General features: G+C 35.9%; 5 protein-coding genes and 1 long non-coding RNA gene across 9 annotated transcripts; all 6 read left to right on the top strand.

The window, feature by feature from the left end:
* Positions 1-412: 412 nt before the first annotated feature.
* LOC108208571 (long-chain-alcohol O-fatty-acyltransferase-like) lies at positions 413-1790 on the top strand. Its single transcript, XM_017379100.2, has one exon. It carries the CDS (start codon positions 466-468, stop codon positions 1540-1542), a length of 1077 nt encoding a protein of 358 aa, XP_017234589.1. The 5' UTR covers positions 413-465; the 3' UTR covers positions 1543-1790.
* A 3554-nt stretch (positions 1791-5344) lies between these two features.
* Positions 5345-7185, top strand: LOC108209913 (BAG family molecular chaperone regulator 5, mitochondrial). The gene is made up of 2 exons (XM_017381124.2): positions 5345-6166; positions 6978-7185. Exon 1 carries the CDS (start codon positions 5572-5574, stop codon positions 6139-6141), a length of 570 nt encoding a protein of 189 aa, XP_017236613.1. The 5' UTR covers positions 5345-5571; the 3' UTR covers positions 6142-6166; positions 6978-7185.
* Positions 7186-7230: 45 nt separating this feature from the next.
* On the top strand, positions 7231-9740 carry LOC108209911 (5-OH-xanthotoxin synthase). 4 transcript variants are annotated; one of them, XM_017381123.2, is made up of 4 exons: positions 7231-7344; positions 7450-7592; positions 8255-8846; positions 8992-9740. In XM_017381123.2, exons 1-4 carry the CDS (start codon positions 7231-7233, stop codon positions 9601-9603), a joined length of 1461 nt encoding a protein of 486 aa, XP_017236612.1. In that variant the 3' UTR covers positions 9604-9740. The 4 variants fall into 4 exon arrangements, with proteins under 4 accessions (XP_017236612.1, XP_017236610.1, XP_017236609.1 ...); XM_017381121.2 differs by having other exon boundaries at positions 7231-7592; positions 8258-8846; XM_017381120.2 differs by having other exon boundaries at positions 7231-7592.
* A 298-nt stretch (positions 9741-10038) lies between these two features.
* On the top strand, positions 10039-12018 carry LOC108206594 (5-OH-xanthotoxin synthase-like). Its single transcript, XM_017376947.2, has 2 exons — positions 10039-11114; positions 11298-12018. The coding sequence occupies exons 1-2, from the start codon at positions 10227-10229 to the stop codon at positions 11907-11909; spliced, it is 1500 nt and encodes a 499-aa protein (XP_017232436.1). The 5' UTR covers positions 10039-10226; the 3' UTR covers positions 11910-12018.
* A 531-nt stretch (positions 12019-12549) lies between these two features.
* On the top strand, positions 12550-13202 carry LOC135150261 (uncharacterized). Its single transcript, XR_010288572.1, has 2 exons — positions 12550-12604; positions 12714-13202. It is a non-coding gene; the product is annotated as an uncharacterized LOC135150261 (long non-coding RNA).
* Positions 13203-15771: 2569 nt separating this feature from the next.
* LOC108207059 (umbelliferone 6-dimethylallyltransferase, chloroplastic) lies at positions 15772-19509 on the top strand. The gene is made up of 12 exons (XM_017377525.2): positions 15772-15904; positions 16078-16385; positions 16475-16558; positions 16778-16852; positions 16988-17071; positions 17374-17463; positions 17958-18059; positions 18157-18252; positions 18389-18460; positions 18877-18972; positions 19043-19147; positions 19242-19509. Exons 1-12 carry the CDS (start codon positions 15808-15810, stop codon positions 19281-19283), a joined length of 1251 nt encoding a protein of 416 aa, XP_017233014.2. The 5' UTR covers positions 15772-15807; the 3' UTR covers positions 19284-19509.
* Positions 19510-20357: the final 848 nt, after the last annotated feature.

Raw genomic sequence — 20357 nt, 5'->3', positions numbered from 1 at the left:
AGCCATCTGTGGTACACAAGTGGAACACATGAATGCTCAGCTGGTTGACAGAAACCATAACAAACACATACAATCTACGGACATTCTAGAAGCGAAGCACAGACTTAAATCAGAGTTACCATAGACAATACAAATTCTGTGTAGATAATGAAGCTGTGGGTTATCTTTTCAGACATTAAAGGCCATATCGTCTAAACGTCGGGGAGTACTTGCTTACCCTTCGGTTAGATGGTACACTTTTATGGACGAAGAAAACTCTGTTCCATTGGACATTGTATTTTCGATACCTAGCATCAATAGAAATTTATTTTCCTTTTAAAAAAAATATTACAGTTGGCTCGATTTTTTTGACCCTTAGTCGAGTAAATTATTGAATCCTCGTGCATAAAAACACACATGCGAACCATCTGTATCATCAATACCCTGTTTTTGAGAATTCCTTGTGAAAAAACCCGAAAGGCGCATATGGAAGGGGAGCTGAACAACTTTGCAATGGTATGGATCACAGTCTTGGCTTCCCTGTGCCATTGTCACACTATAGCCAAGTTCATTCCTAAAGGCACCGCTAGATTTCTAGCCATTCTTCCTATATCGATCCTCTTCATATTCCTCCCTCTCAACCTTACCACAGTTCATCTTGGCGTCATATCTTCTTTCTTTATTGCATGGTTAGCCAACTCGAAAATCCTCCTCTTCGCCTTCGGCCAAGGCCCTTTATCCACCACTCCGCCAATGCCATTGTCACGCTTCCTTCCCCTAGCTTGTCTTCCCATTAAAATACATGTTCATCACTCAAATAATAAACATTTTAAAGAAACCTCGGCTGTCCAAATACGTCAAAAACAAATTAAATCATCTTTAAATTGCCTTATAAAGATTGGGCTTTTGGGTGTACTAAAGAAAATCTATGGCTATAGACAACATTTTCATTATAAGGTTATGACATCTTTATATTGTCTACATTTATATTTAAGTGTGGAGTTGATGTTTGCTATGTTAGCGGCTTTAGCTCGAATACTAATGCGAGTAAAATTGGAGCCGCAGTTTGATGAGCCTTACCTTGCAACTTCTTTACAAGATTTCTGGGGCAGAAGGTGGAATCTAATGGTTTCCGATATTCTAAAGCCTAGTGTATTTCAACCGACCCGAGAAATTTTCTCGGGTCTAGTTGGGCGAAAATGGGCTACATTTGTTGGTGTAATTGCTACATTTTTGGTATCAGGTCTAATGCATGAGTTGTTTTTTTACACTTATGGAAGACAGAAGACGCGGTGGGAAGTCACGCGTTTCTTTCTTCTTCATGGAGTGTCTTTAAGTATTGAAGTGGTAGTGAAGAAGATGGTAAAAGGGAAATTCCGGCTTCCAGCAATGGTTTCGAGACCTCTGACCATAATGTATGTTGTGATTACAAGCTGTTGGTTGTTCTTTCCGGCATTTTTGAGGGGAAATGCAGAAGCAAAAGTGTGTAATGAGTACCGTGCTTTTCTTGAGTTTGTTCAAAATGGAAGAGTTATCAGCCCAAATGTTTTGTCTTGCACGTAGTTTCATGTTAGGGTTTATGTAGTTTGTTTCCCTACGAAACAATCAGCATATTACTATGTTGGTAATGGTAGTTTTCGTGACACTTACTCTACTTGTGGTTGCATTTAAACATTTGGAATCATAGTGTCTGTTTGGGCACCAAAGCTTTCAGCTTTTTGTGTTAAAAGGTGACTTCTACTTTTCTTGACCGGTTTGTATAAAAAGCTAGAAGTACTTATAAGAACCTGAGAATGTTAACTTTTCTTTGATGACCTCTGCTTCTTTCCCAAATAGTTTACTCACTTATAAGTCTTAATTTATTTCTCACTTCTAGTCCACTTTTTTATTTTAAACAAGAAGCACTTTGTCTAAACTTACTCAAACGGTCCTATTGTCAGGTTTATACAAGAAGCACTTTGTATAAGAAGCACTTTGTCTTGAGTTTGTTCGAAATGGAAGAGTTATCAGCCCAAATGTTATGTCTTGCACCTAGTTTCATGTTAGGCTAGGGTTTAGTATGTTACTACTCATTGTTTCCCTACGAAACAATCAGCATATTACTGTGTGGGTAATGGTAATTCTCGATCGTAACACTCTTGTTACTACTTGTGGTTGCATTTAAACATTTGGAATCATTGTGCATACCTATCCTGTCTGGTTTATCGGTACTCTGTAGACCTGAGCACAAAGTTGAGGCTTATAGAACTTTGGTGCAGGTCTGATGCCGACCATCTTTGTGCTTTTTTGCTACTCCCTCCGTTTCTTTTTTCTTTCCTGACGTTTGTGATGTCGGTACTGTTCATAACATGAAACAAATTACTAATTTACATCTAATCTATAAAATTAAATCTAATCATGAGTGATCTTGTTAGATTCGTATTCACGAGTACTTTAATACAGTGAAGTTTTTATATTTAATGTTACTACAAAATGAAAGATATTAACAATTAAAAGTGTGTGTTGGCAAACGTAAAAAGTACAAACAGGAAAAGTTTTTAGAGACGGAGGGAGTACCATTTTTGGTGAAAGTTATGATGTAAAAGGTTGCCGGCGATTGTTGTTTCTCGTCCTTACTACAACGGTTTATGTGTAATGTGCATATGTTAAGCATGTTGCTTGATGATTCACAGGAGCATGAGTAGTTTAATGAAAAACGTAGGATTTGCAGAGGAAGAAACTTAATTCTGCTAATTTTTTGTTTTTACGGAACTACCCTCTTCAATTTATGTTTTTTAAGCGAGTTAACAGCAGAAAATTAACGTTCTTGATGGCAGCCAAGATTTTGAAAAACGGAGTCGAACTTCAGCCACATTTTTGCAAATTTTAAAATTCAACCACATTTTCATAAATCAGTGTAAAATGTACCACATCCTTGAATTTTACTCCCCTGTTTCCTTCATAATCAAAGGTTGAAATCTTCTCATGACAAAAAAAAAGAGTTTAAAATCTTCTGTCAAAAAAATAATAATTTTGAGATCCTTAATAATATATCACCATAATACGTGTTCAAGGTCATCTGTTAAAAAATATGAAAAATATTGAACATTATCATGTGTAATTATAAAATTCTATTTTTCTTTAAAATGTCTTTATTTTTTTAACTAATGTATTAATATTTATAATTAAAGCAATTATCTTTCAATTAAACCCTTGGCTAATCATATTTTCAAAAAGAAAATCTAGTTTTGGAAGAAAAAAACATATAAAATTCTATTTCTCCATACAAAGTCTTTATCTTTTAACTAAACTAGTTGAGAAGCCGCGCGTTGCGACGGCCTATAAAAATTATTTTAATGATTCAATATTAATATTTGTAGAATGCAATAATTTTGTGACGGTCTATAAAAAATATATTAATGATTAAAAATTAATATTTGTAGCATAAATAAATTTTATATTATAAGAATCTTGATGTAATACCAATACTAATATATAAAATTGAAAAATTGGACTATAATTCATGGTGAAAAATGATAATAAATTTCTACACGTAATTAACAATTTAAAGCACGACGAATCTTAATTTTATTTGTTTTTTTTTAAAAGTAATCATGTTTTTAAATTGTCACTTTCCTTCAATTTTTTTGAATAGATTGTGCACAAAAACATCAAACTTAAATCCGTGAGATAGCGGTTTATAATACCCTTGGTTGTAAGGACTTTTATTTTTTAATACTGTATAAACAACATTCACGTAAAAGTTGTTTGAACGGAGCAAACAGATAATGCATCAATAATATTTTCCTGTATACAAAGTAAATCATATAAAAATTAACAACAACAAACATATCCAATGAACAAAACAAATATTATAAAAGAATAACCAACAAACATACATCACTAATAATTAATTTATTGATATCAAACATCAAAATCATGTCAAGGCTATATTCTTCTCCACTGTTTGGATTTGTCGACTCCCACGTAGCGGTCTATAACTACCTTTGCTTGCAACAACTTTTATTTTTTTAATACCGTATAAACAGCCTTCACTTATCGTTGCAGCAGAAAAACGGCACCGCCGAGTTAGAAATCGAGTAAGAAAACTATCACCAGAAATCGAGCAAGAGAACTATCACCAGAGAGAGGTAGGGTTATGGTATTGAGAGAGAGTAGGTTGTGTTTAGATAATCCAAAATCCTGCAACCTATAGGGGTATTTATAGGTGCAGAGAGACTTGTGTGCTACTCTTTCCCATAATTAAATATTCTGAAACAAAATCAAATTAAAACTTTCAAGCTACTATATTCCATAAATAATCCGAAACAAAATCAGATTCTGAAACTTACTTCTAATATATCCGAAACTAAAAAAGGTAGCTCTAATTTTTGATATTTTTCATCCAAAAATTTCAGAAAATTTGAAAAATAGAATGGAGGCGCCACCTACACACCCCTCGCTTCTCCTTTATATAAGTATATTGATGATTGATGATTGATGAGAATGTACTGATATTTATAATTAAAAAATATAAAAATATATATTTATTAAAAAATCAGAACTTAAATTTGAAAGTAAAAACCTGTCTATACCAATTGTACTTAGGGATGGCAGAAAAAACCGATCCGAATGGATACCCGACCGTTTTGACCCGAATGGATCTTACCGAACCCGATATTTTGGATTTGGATTTGGATTTGATTTTTAGACCCGAACGAGTTTGGATTTGGATTTGGATACTAGGTATTCCGTATCGAAACCCGACCCGAAATCCGAATCCGATCCAAACCCGATCCAAACCCGAAACCCGAAAAAAAGTCTAAATATATATATATACACACACACACACACATATATATATATGTATGTATGTATGTATATGTATATGTATATGAATACTAATATATTTTTTTTTTCAATTTTAAATCTACTAATTTTTGTTTATATATATATATATGGGTAGAGTGTGAATGTGTATATTCTTGGGTTATAGTGACTTTTTTTTTTTTAACTAATGAGTTACTTTAAAATATCATACTCCATATAGTGAAGATTTGTGTTTAGAAATTATAAAATACGGTTCAAGATTTTATTAATGTGTAATACTTTATTATTAAAGTAGTTTAGTTTTAAATATAATGTAATTTAAGGGCGAAAAAATCAAAAATAATAATCTTACAATAACTATATAAATTTCAAAATTCAGGTTTTGGATAAATCCGAACAAACCCGAACCCGATCCGAAACCCGTGGATTTGGATTTGGATTTGATATGTGAAACCCGATTGGATTTGGATTTGGATTTTAAAAATAATTTGGATTTGAATTTGGATATCTCAAATATCCGAACCGATCCAACCCGTTACCATCCTAATTGTACTTCCATCAAATAAAAACCCGGCGCACTCATCTATTTTTCTTTATTTTTAATTTTGATTTAGTCATACATTAGAAATTCTTCTTCTTCTAAATAGCTCTAGAAAATCCTGAAAAGATCTATATTACAATTATGCCCCTCTCAACAAACAATCCCAATCCAATCATCCACACCAGTCCACCTTCACCCTCTCTATCCCCATCCGCAACACACTCTTTCCACTTTCTTCATCTATGAAACCAACACACCATTCTCACACCTCCACTTCCATCCCCATCACCTACAAAAATGACCATTCTACCCCTCCCTCAAACCCTAACCCCATCCCAATCCCCACCGTCGATTCCGCCGCCGCCAAAATCCAATCCACCTACCGGGCCCACCTAACCCAAACCCTCTTCAAAAAACTCTCCGCCGTCCACTCCTCCGCCGCCGCCTTCCAAACCCTAATCCAGCGCCAAGAAACCGTCGACGCCGTCCGCTCCGACGACCGGAGACGCCTCGAAATCAACGAGGCTCTCATGGGGTTGCTGCTGACTCTCGACTCCGTGCCGGGGTGGGACCCGAACATCCGGGAGCTGAGGAGAAATCTGAGCCGTCGGATCGTAGGGCTACAGGAGATTCTCGATGCCGTGTCGGGTTGTCGAGTCGAGAACTGGGACGAGTGGCTCAAGTGGGACGAGGGTGTGGAGTGGATGGAGAGAGAGGTGTGTGAAGAACGAGGAGGTGGGGCCGAGATGGAGAGATTTTGTGCGGAGAAATTAGGGTTTCGCTGCTTACAGCGGTTTCTTCGGGATCAGTGAAACTTGGATTCTATGGGTGTGTCAGGTCTCTACTTTCTGCTACTACTAGATCTTCTGTCTGTTTTATGTTTTGTCTGTTAACAGTGATGCGAAATTACGAGTCTACCCTTGGACACTGATTTTCCTGTAAATTTATACTATTGGATATAACTTTATTTTCGGAAATTAAATTGAAAATTTATATTCAGTGTCACTTGTCTCGCTCTTAATTCTCAAATTCACATTATTCTCCTCTAAAAAGATATTCATTGTCCTAAAATGAAATATTATTATTATGGGGTGTATTCATATTCGATCGGGAAAAAATTCACATTATTTTCCTCTAAAATATATTGAGTAATGTGCTAAAATGAAGTATTTAGTTAGTTCCACAAAATTCCTTTTTTATCGGGACATGATAATGAGATGTGTGTGAGTATTTAAATTTTTGTAATCGTACGTAATCAAAACTTTTTTGAGCGCGATTGCTCAAGTTTGGACAAACTGAACAATATAATAAGAAGTTCCATTGATTTTTGGTAAGCATCCCTTTCATCTGAATCAACTTTCAGTATCTTAACAAGAAACATCAGTGACATCCACGTACTCGAGTTACTAACCCCGATGGATTAGCTTAAAACACAGAAAGCATGTCATATTAACAATGAAGTCAATTATCAACTTGTCTGCAGTGTAGAACAGTTCAATAAAAACCTTTAACACTACTTTCAAGCGAAAACTAATAACAATCCGTAAAACGTGGTGTATATTATAAGTTGGGTGCTTGTGTAAGAGCACGACAGATTCTATATATCAAAGATAGCGTATCGAATCTGATAAGGACCTGTCTAAATCAGTGACACCTGTCTCTATGGGGACACGGACCCGGCCTCAGACAACGGAGTGTTCATCGCAACCATGACGGGACCTTAGCCCGAAGTAGCAAAATAGACGGAAACCAGAACCAAGGCACTTCCCCGTCATGGCAGGGGGAACACATGTTGATAAGGCCCTCCCTGAACAACGGGCGTCCTACCCCGCTCACCACAAGTCATCCGCCAACACCTTTAGCTGTTCCCGAATCCGCAGTCTCGAGACGGAAGTTAGTTCATGAGCCCCCGTTATCTCTTCCTAGCCGGGGGGCATGTACTGATTCATGCGAGGCCAAACATAAACCATGCTAAGCTCAGAAGGTATAAAAGGAGGAAGTTAGAGAAGAGTCAGGTATGCTCAAAACACTATCATCATTTTCCTCTCAAATACTCTCGACTGATTATCACGCCGGAGGTGCAAATCGGCCACCACCACCGGTTTTGCATTGTTTTGCAGGACCTTACACCGTTAAACAACATCACCTCTCCTGGAAGGCTAGAGATGACACCGAGCTGTGGACGACGACAAATAATGCCTTATCAGAATCCATCAAGAAAAGTTCAGAATCAGGAGTTGAACTTTAGGAAGTTCTTGACGAGGTTAAGAAAAATGCTACTCTGTCCCTCTCATTTCCTTACGGTTTTTTTCACTGATTGGCACACATTTTAAGGTGCATATATAAAATATAGTTTCTTAACTTTTTAAATTTTTATTTAGAAGAAAAAAATTAAAATAATTTGTGAAACTACATTTTATCGGAGTTTTAAAATGTGTGTCACGCTCCCGTCTACCTAGTAAAGCACGCAAGGGACATAGGGAGTATTTGAAGAAAGTGTTTAATAAAGAGAACTGAGTGATCATATGACACTGATCATGTAATTAATAGTAAATTTTTGGCTAAACCGGTGAATGAAATCTATAAAAGAGCAGCTATTTACAGAAATTCTGAACAAATAAAAGCTATGGCCTTAGTTTATCTCTGTCTTCTTGTTGGTATCCCTGTACTCTGCATTATTCTTCTTCAAAAGCTTCTTGGTAACAAGAATTCGAAACTTCCTCATCCACCTGGTCCCCGGGGACTTCCTATAATTGGAAACTTGCATCAGATCGATGTCTCCATCTTTCCTCAACATCTGTGGGAACTTTCTAAACAATATGGTCCAATCATGTATCTTAGGCTCGGTCATTTACCAACTCTTGTCATCTCTTCACCCGAAATAGCTAAAGAATTTCTGAAAACTCATGACTTGAACTTCTGCAGCAGGCCATACCTCTTTGGGTTGAAAAAAGTGTCTTATAATGGGCGCGATGTTCTGTTCTCTCCATATAATGAGTATTGGAGGGAAATGAGGAAGATTGTCACCGTTCATCTCTTTAGCTCCAAAAGAATACAATCCTTTCGTTCAATTCGCGAGGAAGAAGTTTTTCAGATGATTAAAGGAATTTCTGAAAAGGGTTCATCAAATGAGGTCTTGAATTTATCGGACACTCTAGCACCACTGACAATCGCCATGACTTCTAGGCTTGCTTTCGGGAAGAAGTTTAATGAAGTTGACATGAAAAGATTTAAGGGGCTACTTAAAAGGTTCCAGGATGTAACAGCAGCTTTTTACTTTTCGGATATTTTTCCTTCTCTGCAATGGCTGGATAGGTTCACTGGATCCTCTGCTGAGCTGGATGGTTGTTTTCGTGACATGGATTCGTTCTACCAGGAAGTAATAGATGAACACCTCGACCCATGTAGGCCAAGCTCCATGGACGGTGATGTTATTGACATCTTACTTCAGTTGAAGAGGGATGATCAGATATCTTCAATAGATTTCACCTTCGATAACATCAAAGCAATTATAATGGTAAAGCTCTCAAACTAACAATATTTATGCATACGCTTAGGGGCGGATCAAGTAAGGGGCACGGGGTACACGTGTCCCCTATAAGTTTTTTTAGACTTTTTTCACCGTTATAAATTTTACAATTAATCCATTTATTTTCATGCAGAACATATTTTTTGCTGGAACGGATACAACAGCAAACACACTGTTATGGATCATGACAAGCCTAATAAAGAATCCGGAGGTAATGCACAAAGCACAAGAAGAAGTAAGGAAGTTGATGCATGGAAAAGAGAGAATAGAGGAAGAAGATCTTCAGAATGTAAAGCTTCCTTATCTGGAGGCAGTTATCAAGGAGACTATGAGGATGTACCCTGTTGCTCCCCTCATTCCCCGAGAGTCTTTAGACAGGATGGTCGTAAATGGATACGAAATTTTGCCTAAAACTATAGTCTATGTGAATCTTGTGGCTATTGGCAGGGACCCTCTGGTTTGGGAAAATGCAGAGGAGTTTTTCCCTGACAGATTTCTCGACACTGACATTCAGTTTAAAGGACATGATTTCGAATTCATTCCTTTTGGCACTGGTCGAAGAATTTGTGCTGGAATGTATATGGCTGTTGCTACCCTGGAGCTTGTCCTTTCAAATCTCCTATACTCATTCGACTGGGAGCTTCCTCCAGGAATACGGAAGGAAGACATAGACACTGATATTGGCCGCGGTATAACATTGCACAAGAAAAACGCTCTCTGCCTCAAACCAAGAATCTTTTTCTAGTACTACATTAGTTTAGCTAGATCAAGACTGCTAGTTTGATTTCAAGCGAGTTGTGAACTAGTCCTACAAATGTATGCCTCGTTTTAAATAATCTGATTTCAATTAAAACTGGCGTGTGTATGCTACTTAACTGCTAATAGTCAATGTTAATAATCGTGTTCATTACCAAACTGAGAAAAACATTTGCTTGATAGTTTAATCCATTGGTCTATTATAGCTTAGATTTTATGGGTGTTGAGAGGTGGGCCTACCACGATTATATTATATTCTCGTGAGCCTGAGCTCTGATATCATGTTGAGTTACCAATTCTTCCAAAACATTAAGGTGTTTGGAGAAGGGCTTATCAGGATCATATTATATTCTAACACTAGTCAACTCCCTCACCCCTGATCCATCTATAGTAGAAAAAGTTATTATATCAAAGACAGTGTATCACATTCGTCGATTAAAAAAGTCGATATGAGTCATCAAGCACTCCAGCTAGGGTTATACTATACATTTCTAAAGATGAACTAGTGTATATTGTTTATTAAGATAGATGATGATGTGATCAAATGATCATGTGTACAGTACCTCAATCCAATCTGATCGGCTAGTTGTATCGTATTTGAAAGCCAAAGTCATGGATTTAATGGATCTTTACATCCTTGTTGGTGTTTCTGTACTCTTGATTGTTCTTCCCAAGCTTCTCCAAAATTACAAGTCAAAACTGCCCCATGCACCCGGTCCACGGGGACTTCCTTTCATTGGGAACTTGCATCAGATTGATGTCTCCATCCTGCCACACTATCTGTGGAAACTCTCGAGGCAATATGGTCCGATCATGTATCTGAGGCTTGGTTATTTACCAGTCCTTGTGATCTCCAACTCAGAAATGGCTAAACTGATTTTGAAAACTCATGACTTGAATTTTTGCAGCAGGCCTAGCCTCTTTGGGTTGAGAAAAGTTTCTTACAATTACCGTGATGTTGTGTTTTCTCCGTATAATGAGTATTGGAGGGAAATGAGAAAGATTGTTACCATTCATCTCTTTAGCTCCAAGAGAATACAATCTTTTCGTTCAATTCGTGAAGAAGAAGTGTTTCTGATGATTAAAGGGATTTCTGAGAAAGCTTCATCGAATGAAGTCTTGAATTTGACTCAGATTTTGGTGCCACTTGCAAACACCATCGTTTGTAGACTTGCTTTTGGGAAGAAGTTTGATGAAGCTAGCATGAAAAGATTTGAAGTCTTGCTTGCAAGATTCCAGGCCGTAACAGCAGCTTTTTATTTTTCAGATATTTTTCCTATGTTTGCAAGGCTTGATAGATTAACTGGATCCTCGGCTGAGCTGGACAGATTTTTTATGGACATGGATTTGTTCTATCAAGAACTAATTGAAGAACATCTCGTTGCTAGTAGGCCGAGTTCCATGGAGGGTGATGTCATTGACATCTTACTTCAGCTAAAGAGGGATGACCAGTTATCTTCAATTGATTTCACCATTGATAACATCAAAGCAATTATAATGGTAAAGCTCTCTATCTGTTTCTGGTGATCTGTATTATTGATATTTATAATTAGAAGTACTTTGATCATGATTTATAGTTTTGTGATTGTCAGTTTGTTGTACTGCAACACATCATCTGAAGGTGACTAGGTGTTTAAAATGGTTTGTAGTAAAGCATGACATAAATATGTGGTTAATTTGCAGAATATATTTTTTGGTGGAACGGAAACAACTGCAAACACATTAATATGGATCATGACAAGCCTAATAAAGAACCCAAGAGTGATGCGCAAAGCACAAGAAGAGGTGAGGAAGTTGATGCATGGAAAATCGAGAATAGATGAAGAGGATCTTCAAAGTATAAAGCTTCCTTATCTAGAGGCAGTTATCAAGGAATCAATGAGGCTGGACCCTGTTGTTCCCCTCATTCCTCGAGAATCTTTGGATAGGTTGGTGATAAACGGATATGAAATTAAGCCAAAAACTATAGTGTATGTGAATGCTTTGGCCATTGGTAGGGATCCCCAAGTTTGGGAAAATGCAGATGAGTTCTTGCCTGAGAGATTCATGGACAGGGACATTCAGTTTAAAGGACATGATTTCGAATACATTCCCTTTGGATCTGGCCGGAGAAATTGCTCTGGAATGTATATGGCTGTTGCAATCCTGGAGCTAGGTCTTTCTAATCTTCTATATTCATTTGACTGGGAGCTGCCTCCTGGAATAAGGAAGGAAGACATAGACACTGAAATTGGCCAAGGCGTAACAATGCATAAGAAAAACGCTCTTTACCTCCAAGCTAAAAACTATTGCTAGCGGTGCATTATCAAGTGTCCATATTCTATCTGTAAGATTAAAGAACTTGAACCTCCAGATATCGCTTTTTCTATGAAAATAAAAATATCAGAGACCGTGTTCTTGTTGCTGCTGGTTTTATGTCGACAACTGGTCAATGCACATTTGTTTTGATTAATGTAATTTTAAATTATTGATGCCCTGCAAATGCTACAAGATCCGATCTGAATTGTGCTATTCAAATGGACACTCAATTATTATAACACAATGTCTGTAGCTTCTTCCAACACCATCATCAGTAACCAAGTGGAAAAAATGGAGAAACAACCCGAAAACATTCTGAAGACTATAAGTCTATAATCATGGGAAATGACTGTGTTCAAGATTGTACCTTTGCATGATGCATATTTTATGAGAAAATATCATGAAGATCAAATCCATTAATAGATATATTAGAAACATCCTGTTGCACAAACCAATACAACCCTTAGTTCATTAAACCTAAACATTAACAACAAACCTTATGGCTATTCTTTCTATATGGAGAAAAACAGGTCGTACCGCATGCACCAAAGCCTTTACCTGTTTGAGAGGGACAGACGTAGTTGATCTTACACTTATTTAGAAGGAAACTGTGTCCGAAACTTGACCAGTGATTAAGTAATAAAGAAAGTAAAGATTTCATGTTAGCAACAACTTGTCGAATGACTCTTCAGGTGAGTAGAATATTATGATATCCGCCTCATCTGGTAATTTGAAGCTTACCCTCTTCTTAACCTTCCCACCTGAACCTTCATCGTCCTCCTCATCAATCTTCTGCAACAGGCCTAATTTATCAGACGAGAAACTGAGTCTTGGAGTAAAGAAGTCAGTCTGCAAATCAGGAGAAAACATGTTGATTTTCTGGTACTTCTCAACCAAATTAGACTGATCTTTACCACCAAATTTATTAGGGCGTTGAGAAATGTTCAATTCTGGCGACTCCAGCAGACACTGCTCTAATGTCAAAGGCTCTGTCCCTGCAAGTTTTTTCGCCACTGGACTGTTGAAATATTTCTGATCTGGACTAGTGAAGTGTTTCTGATCTTGCTTTATTTTCATTTTTGATATCGGAAAAACAGGGGTACTGTTATTTGAGTCACAGGGATTAACCTTTTTCGACTCATCTTGCAAAGTAGTCTGCTTCATGCAGCATAAAAATTGCCCCATTTCAGTATATTCGAGTAGAATCAAGCTACAAAATTTTCATGATTCTTTAAAAGAGAGGTCTGGTTTGTTTTATCTGTACTAATGATTGAAAGGGATATTATCTGACGGATTGTGCAAGACGAAATCATCACCGTCTGGCCTTCAACTAATACCTTATAAAATTAAAGCAATGGCAACTGGTATTGTTGAAGATGGAGATTCGTTTAATTTTCATTGTTTATAACAATATTGGAAAGATAGTTAACTTATCTGTTGTTAATTATGTTTAATTTAGCTAAACATATGCCAAGTAATCGCTTAATCTGGCTTCAGAACATGTCTAGCTGAGTACACACATGGTGATTAAAACAAAGCTTCTTTTGTATTTATTAAAACTAGTGGATGCAACAACTGATCACACACACAATAAGTACTCGTGTTATATATATCTGAAACGGATAAAGGGTCTTGTCGGGCACTACCAGTGCTTGATGATATCAATAACTGATTGAAATCTTATTGGTCGAACTTGAAAGAAGCGAGTACTAAGTTACTGGAAAGAATCCTTTGCCGTCTTACTGTCTTAGTAACAATCGCTTTGCTCTGGAACGACTCTATAGTAATAGTTATTGCTGTTAAACCTCACACAGACATGGAGCACCTTTTCTTCCTTGATTTATGCCTGGAAAAATTTATGTACATTATTCGTTACTCAGTGAGAAACGGGCGCCCAAGATTCTAAACCATTCTCTATGAAGAATTTTGTGTTCAAGTGCAACATTAAGTTGTAAAAGTTCTTACAGTATCCTGTGTTCAAGTGCAACATTAATTTATTAGCAATTTTTGTGTACTTAAAACATAACCCTGCCTATCAAACTATCTATTTATTGAATCCCATCAGAATTTTATGAAATCTAGCGCAGAATCTGAACAATCTTCACAGTGCCTTAACTTCATCACTGCACTAGTGTCTACTGGTCCATGGCTACCACTGCAAGATTAAGAGTCAAAACCAACTGCTGAAACAGTCCGCTTTAAGCCTTAGACGTGTCAGCCCCACATTGATGACATGGCAGTGAAAAAGTAACTGTGTTTTCAACTAATATACTGAGGTCTAGTGTGAAGAACTTGGATCTCAGAGGGCACCTGATTAGCACAGAGCTACTTAGGTCTTTTGCAGTCGAATTCTTATGTTTGGATGGTTCTGTTCATTCTATTTAAACTTGATAATGATTCTTCGGATTTTATGTAATTCCACCCCCTTCCCCCCTAATAAATTCAACGCACCAGATGAGGACAGGAACTGAAATAGAGTATCAACAACATTGTTGCCTCACTGTATCCAGTAGCACGTCAAATATTGGGATTGAGAACGGAGATTAAGAAAAATGTATAAAATAGTATGAAAACATAAGGTGAAGTGGTGGGACCTATTAATATTTAGTTGAAACATGGAGAAAGATGGATGAAAATAGTGGATGGACTAGTTGCATATATATGTAAACCGGTTGGTTAAACATTGACAAAATCGTTCGAATTGAGGAAGGAATCGCATAACTTGAGGCCATCTGTTCGACTATATTGGAGGGCATCACAATCATCAACCAGAAAGCGGATGGCATAATCAATGTGCGTGTTTGGCAACACGGACTTCCGGCTTTTTTCTATAAGAAGTCGACTTCTATTCTTCTTGCCCCTATATGTAAAAAGCCAGAAGCACTTATAAGAAAGTGAGAATGCTAGCTTTTGTTTCACGACTTCTACTTCTTTCTCAAACAGTTTAATCACTTATAAGTCTTAATTTACTTCTCACTTCTAGTGCACCAGAAGCACTTTTTTTAACTTTACCCAAACGGCCCCAATCTAAACGCAAAAAATTGATATACTCGGCTTCCATATCAACAAATCATTGTTATATATACATGGCATCATCTATGTCTTTGCGACTAACAAGTGAACACTTACTTTAAACCTTAATACATACTAGTCTTTAACCCGTGCGAAGCACGGGCGGGTATATAGTTCATAATTTATTATTTAAAATTTAATTTTTAATATCATTTTATTAGTATTTTAGTATTAATGGATTGAATTTTTATTAAATTATATTATTCAATTGACTATATTTTCTCCCGATTATTTAAAAATGGACAAACTCTAATAATGTTATGTAATGGTTCGTATTTATATTGAAATAGAACACGTTAAAGTTAAAAATAGTTATATGAAGGTTTTTTGTTAAAACAAGATATTCAAAATTGTATATTTATATCATTATTATAATTTTTTTAATAAAATATTATATGATAATGGATTGTTATGAGTGTTTTTAGTATTTGAAACTGTTTAACAATATAATACTAATAGACTCCACATTTGTAGACTTATAGTACCAAAAGGAGAGTACCAAACCGAAAAATATAACTAAAACCTTGGCTTACAAATTATACCCATGTTGGCTTATTATAGTATAGTATAGATACTTATTTATATATACGGTCTTTCTAATGTGTGCCCAAGGGCACACAATAAGCACCAACTTTCATGAAAATGACTTGTTTTGATTGGTGGAATTGATGTGAATGCAGGGGGGCCATTTACATTTATTATTCATCCACCAATCAAAAGCTAGAATTTTCATGGGAGTTAGTGACTATTGTGTGCCCTTGGGCACACCATAGAAAATTCGTTATATATATGGTGCATTTAGGAGACAAATACACAAACTTTTATGCCAGTAATCACTCTGTGGTGTAAACAGGACATGATTCGAACATTTAAGCCTTCAAGCTTCTTCTCGCGTCACAAACATACCCCACGAGGACAAGGTACTTATCTATTTCTGTTCCTGGTGTCTACCTTAATCTAATACTTGTACGAACTTGGAATTTGACAAGATTCGAACCCTCAACCTCGAGTAAAGGAAACGAGGTTGATACCACGAGATTAAGAGAGCGCCATAGTATTCAAGTTATGATTAATATACACTCGTATTTTACAGATTTTCTTGAATCACCTGAGCAACAAAGAAGACTGATAAGAACAATAAACCGAGATTACGAAGAAAACAGATATTGCAGGTTTTCTAGCAACAAAATCAAAGCCTCAATAGAGAGTATTAGCAGCAGCTGTAGTGACAAGCCCACAAGAGACATAAACCAACTTGGACAAACTTTTGGTGCATCAACACTGGAACATGAGTTTATATTACAGCCCAAGGACGACGAAAAGGCAAAACCACAGAACGATTTATGGAGGACTTGGGATGCATTTTACAGATTCTGTCGTCTATACAGTGTCATTGGCACCGTGAGTACTGGTGATCAATATCTTGCTTATTCAGAATTTTGTTCTGTAAGGTCATCTGATAATTGTTTTAATGATTACCGCGGAAACAGATTATTGGCGTGAGTTCAGTCTCTCTGCTGCCCTTAACTTCAGTTGGTGATTTGTCGCTTGGATTTTTCGTGGGATCACTGAAGGTAGCATACTATTATTCTTGTTTCATCCCAAGTCGCGTTTAAAGGAGGTGTACTCAATTGGGATTTTAAAGGATTTTTCAACTCAGATTATAAAAATGTATCAGAATCTTGGGTATTCAATTAGGATTTTAAATTATGCTATAAAATATTGTGATATTCAATCGGGATTTTATTTTATGCTTAAAAATATATTATTATAATTAGTTCTTCTAATTGCAGGCAGTGCTTCCCCTGGCATTTGTGAACATCTATGTGGCAGGAATAAATCAGTTGGTTGATGTCGAAACTGATAAGGTAATACAGAAGTTGAGCTTCTTCAATGTCGAAATTCACAAGCACAGTATTATTAGTTCCTAAATATTGATGTTACATTACATGTTAATGTTCATTATGATGATGAATTCTCTTCCCTCTGCAAATAATTCTCAGGTAAACAAGCCATATCTGCCACTAGCTTCTGGAGAATATTCCATGGGGCAAGCGACGACGATTGTCTCAGCATTCGGGTTCATGGTCGGATAATGTACCTTCTTCTTTTATTCCGTTTCATATTATGTTTTGCTTTTAGTAGAACTGGTAACTCGATATAGGATTAGAGGTAACATTGGCATTGAAATACCCACATAGTCTCATAATTTTTAGACTTGAAGGCTGATAATTGGGATTTCGAGTGAGGCGAGTAAAACTTTTTCCCAACACGTTGAGGTTTAAAGAGAACTGATCAGTTATCCCTTGTAATTAGTAATTAGCATTAAGATATTTTTGTAATTTGTGAGTCGATATTAATATGAAATTTTGTTTCTGATGACATGCAGTGTTTGGCTATGGGAATCATGTTTCAGTCCCCACCACTGTTTATTGGAATTCTTGTTTATTTTTTGCTTGGAACTGCATATTCTATTGATGTAAGTTCAGGTGCTTCTATTTGATGGCTAAATTCATAGACTTCCATGCTCTAGATCTCTTTGTAACTTTGCGAAAAAGGAAAACAGAGTGCCAGTGGCATTGGCATGGTGACTCGCCTGAGTAAGTCATACAGAAGCCTTTTAGTGTTAAACACTGTCGGTGATGAGTGCCAGTGGGATCATCCTGTGTATTTTCACTTCCTTAATCTCCCAGATCGATAACACAAAGTGATAATTTAGTTCTGTCCTAATATATGGGCTTGTCGACTTTGGAAGTAGGCGCTTCCGAACACTTTTGAGATCTGCAAGGCTTTAACCTAATGACTAATTCTCTCTTTTTGATTATAAGAGATCGAGGGCTCAAGTCTCAGTGGAGGCATGTGTGCATATGTATTCAAAAATAATGATAATATAAGAGTACTAAAAGATTTTGTTCCTCATTTCCCTTCTGAAACATTTTTCTTACACCTTTTTACCTGCTAAATTCCTCGCAGCTACCTTTACTCAGATGGAAAACAAATCCCTATCTTGCTGCATTGTGTATGGTCGGTGCAAGTGGACTCACCATTCAACTTTCCGTCTTCTGTCACATCCAGGTAATAACATGTATTACACACCGGAACACCTAATTAACCGATGCTCTGTGCTTGTAATATATCTTCACATAACCAAACTGAGCAATTAAATCTGCAGAGATATGTACTTGGCAGGCCAATAGTGTTCACAAAGTCATTAAGCTTTTCCGTCATTTTCTTTAGCTTGTTTGCCGCTGTTCTTGCAATGTTCAAGGTAAATAAACTCTTAGAGATGGAACAATTTTCTTAGTATTGTACAGTCTATCTAATTAGCAAACTTCTTTTGATTAAAAACTGCGTGTTTAGCTCTGGTTTCTATGCACTAACACGAATTCAATGTACTTTGACAGGACATACCCGACGTAGATGGTGATCAAGAGTTCGGGAATCGAACTTTCAGTGTTAGGCATGGCAAAAAGAAAGTTAGTAACTAAGCATTTTTTTTTGCACGTTAAGTATGCAAGATGTACCAAAATTGAGAGAGCGTTAATAATCAAGCGAGTCAGTGAAGTGAGCTCAATATATCAAGTTAGTCACCAAACTCAAAACGGTATCAAACTAGTCACTTAAGTCAATAACACGTAAATTATGTTAATCAATATCAAAATTTTATGAGGGGAAGAACATATATGTTAAAATTTATCTGATGTAAGATATATTTGACAGGGTAACGTCTCTTTTTAGCCAAGTCAGCAATATAACGCCTCTCTTTTTTATGCGTTATATGTACATCTATTTTTATAAGCCCACTTTTATTAATCCATTACAAAAATAGCCAATTTCATCCTAGAACTATTTCAGTTACATGGTAACATAAGTTTCATCCTTGCATTCTCAGGTCTTTACTCTTTGTATAACCCTTCTGCTGATTGCCTACGGGTCTGCTGCGTTACTCGGAGCTTCATCCTCCCTTCTCCTAAATAAGCTTGTGTCTGTAAGTTACATGTTCCCCTACTAAACGTCTCGGATAGGTCATTCTCTATGTTAATTTTCGCTTCTCACAGGTGATAGGTCACTGCATGCTGGCCTCTTCTCTTTGGCTTGGAGCTAATTCACTTGACCTCAATGACAATGCATCAGTGCAGTCCTTTTACATGTTCTTATGGAAGGTATATGTAACTAAAATGCATACCACATTTAATTTTGGACTAATGTTTCTTGATCGAAGATGTTTGCCTAACTGTTTGCAATCTGCAACCGCAGCTGTTTAATGCAGAGTATGTACTCATTCATTTTATCGGCTGAAAAGATGTGCAAGTATCTTTCGATCATTTGGTGTTGCGGAAGATGTAAATTTCTTGTCATTATCATTTCGCAAATACCAAACTTTGTGTCGTCAAAAAGTGTTTTGTAGTATTTTTCTCCGTTTGAACTAGTGTAGTCAGAGCATCTCCAAGGAGATAATTATAACTGTTTTTCGAAGAGATAATTATAACTATTGGTTAAAAATATAGATATATACTAATATTTATGCCCGTCATGCTAGGCGTTTGCATTTTTTAAATTATTTATAAAATAAATTATTATCCTATATTTGGATGATAATTCTAATAAGATTAAATGATTAATTTTCTATATATATATATATATATAATATTTTTTATTTAAAGATTTAATATTATTTTGTGAGTCACATAAAAGTTCATTCGATATAAAAATTAAAAAAAATCAATAAGAAATAAGGAATTCCGTATATGTGTCTTTTTTTTTGTTTTCAAAAATGCATAAAAATTGTAACTATATAGGGAAAGTGTCTGTATATATTACAATATTTTAAAATTATAGAATTTAGTGTTTTCTCTAGTCCTCTTTATGTTAATATGACTTTATTATATTTAGTTTTGCTTGAATAATTTTATATGCATGAAAAATAGGGTTTGAGTTAAAAAAATATTAAATATAACTCGTGATTTTGTAGTGAAATATGCTGTCAAATTTAAAGTATTAAATTATATTATTGGTTTGGTATATAAGTTTGATGAATATTTTAAAATATATCAAATCCTATATTATTTATATTTTTGTATAAGATTATTATAATAAAATTAAATTAAATTTGTTTCAAGAAAAGTATAATATAATAGAAGTACATCATTTACATTCTAAAATTATGTAATATATTTATTTTTTTACCAAAGCAAAGATGAACTTTTATTGACCAACTGAATCCATCATAATACAATACTGAACGTTGATAGGAATAGAGGTCCTATCAAAACTACGATCCGAAAAGAAACATGCCTCCCTAGCAAGCGTATGGGCTACCATGTATTGCAGACCGTTTAATAAAATACAAAGTAATATTGTTTGACTGAAATA

Source organism: Daucus carota, chromosome 2 (assembly GCF_001625215.2).
Source record: "Daucus carota subsp. sativus chromosome 2, DH1 v3.0, whole genome shotgun sequence".
NCBI lineage: Eukaryota > Viridiplantae > Streptophyta > Magnoliopsida > Apiales > Apiaceae > Daucus > Daucus carota.
This window is presented reverse-complemented; position numbering and strand designations above follow the sequence as displayed.

Excerpts from the sequence above, each read along its gene's own strand:
- LOC108208571 (XM_017379100.2), top strand. The coding sequence starts at position 466 with ATGGAAGGGGAGCTGAACAACTTTGCAATGGTATGGATCACAGTCTTG.
- LOC108209913 (XM_017381124.2), top strand. The coding sequence starts at position 5,572 with ATGAAACCAACACACCATTCTCACACCTCCACTTCCATCCCCATCACC.
- LOC108209911 (XM_017381120.2), top strand. The coding sequence starts at position 7,231 with ATGAGCCCCCGTTATCTCTTCCTAGCCGGGGGGCATGTACTGATTCAT. Across the intron at positions 7,593-8,254 it reads TTTAGGAAGTTCTTGACGAG|CAGGCCATACCTCTTTGGGT; the intron begins GTTAAGAAAAAT and ends GAACTTCTGCAG. Across the intron at positions 8,847-8,991 it reads ACATCAAAGCAATTATAATG|AACATATTTTTTGCTGGAAC; the intron begins GTAAAGCTCTCA and ends ATTTTCATGCAG.
- LOC108206594 (XM_017376947.2), top strand. The coding sequence starts at position 10,227 with ATGGATTTAATGGATCTTTACATCCTTGTTGGTGTTTCTGTACTCTTG. Across the intron at positions 11,115-11,297 it reads ACATCAAAGCAATTATAATG|AATATATTTTTTGGTGGAAC; the intron begins GTAAAGCTCTCT and ends GTTAATTTGCAG.
- LOC108207059 (XM_017377525.2), top strand. The coding sequence starts at position 15,808 with ATGCCAGTAATCACTCTGTGGTGTAAACAGGACATGATTCGAACATTT. Across the intron at positions 17,072-17,373 it reads TCTCAGCATTCGGGTTCATG|TGTTTGGCTATGGGAATCAT; the intron begins GTCGGATAATGT and ends GATGACATGCAG. Across the intron at positions 18,060-18,156 it reads CCGTCTTCTGTCACATCCAG|AGATATGTACTTGGCAGGCC; the intron begins GTAATAACATGT and ends TTAAATCTGCAG.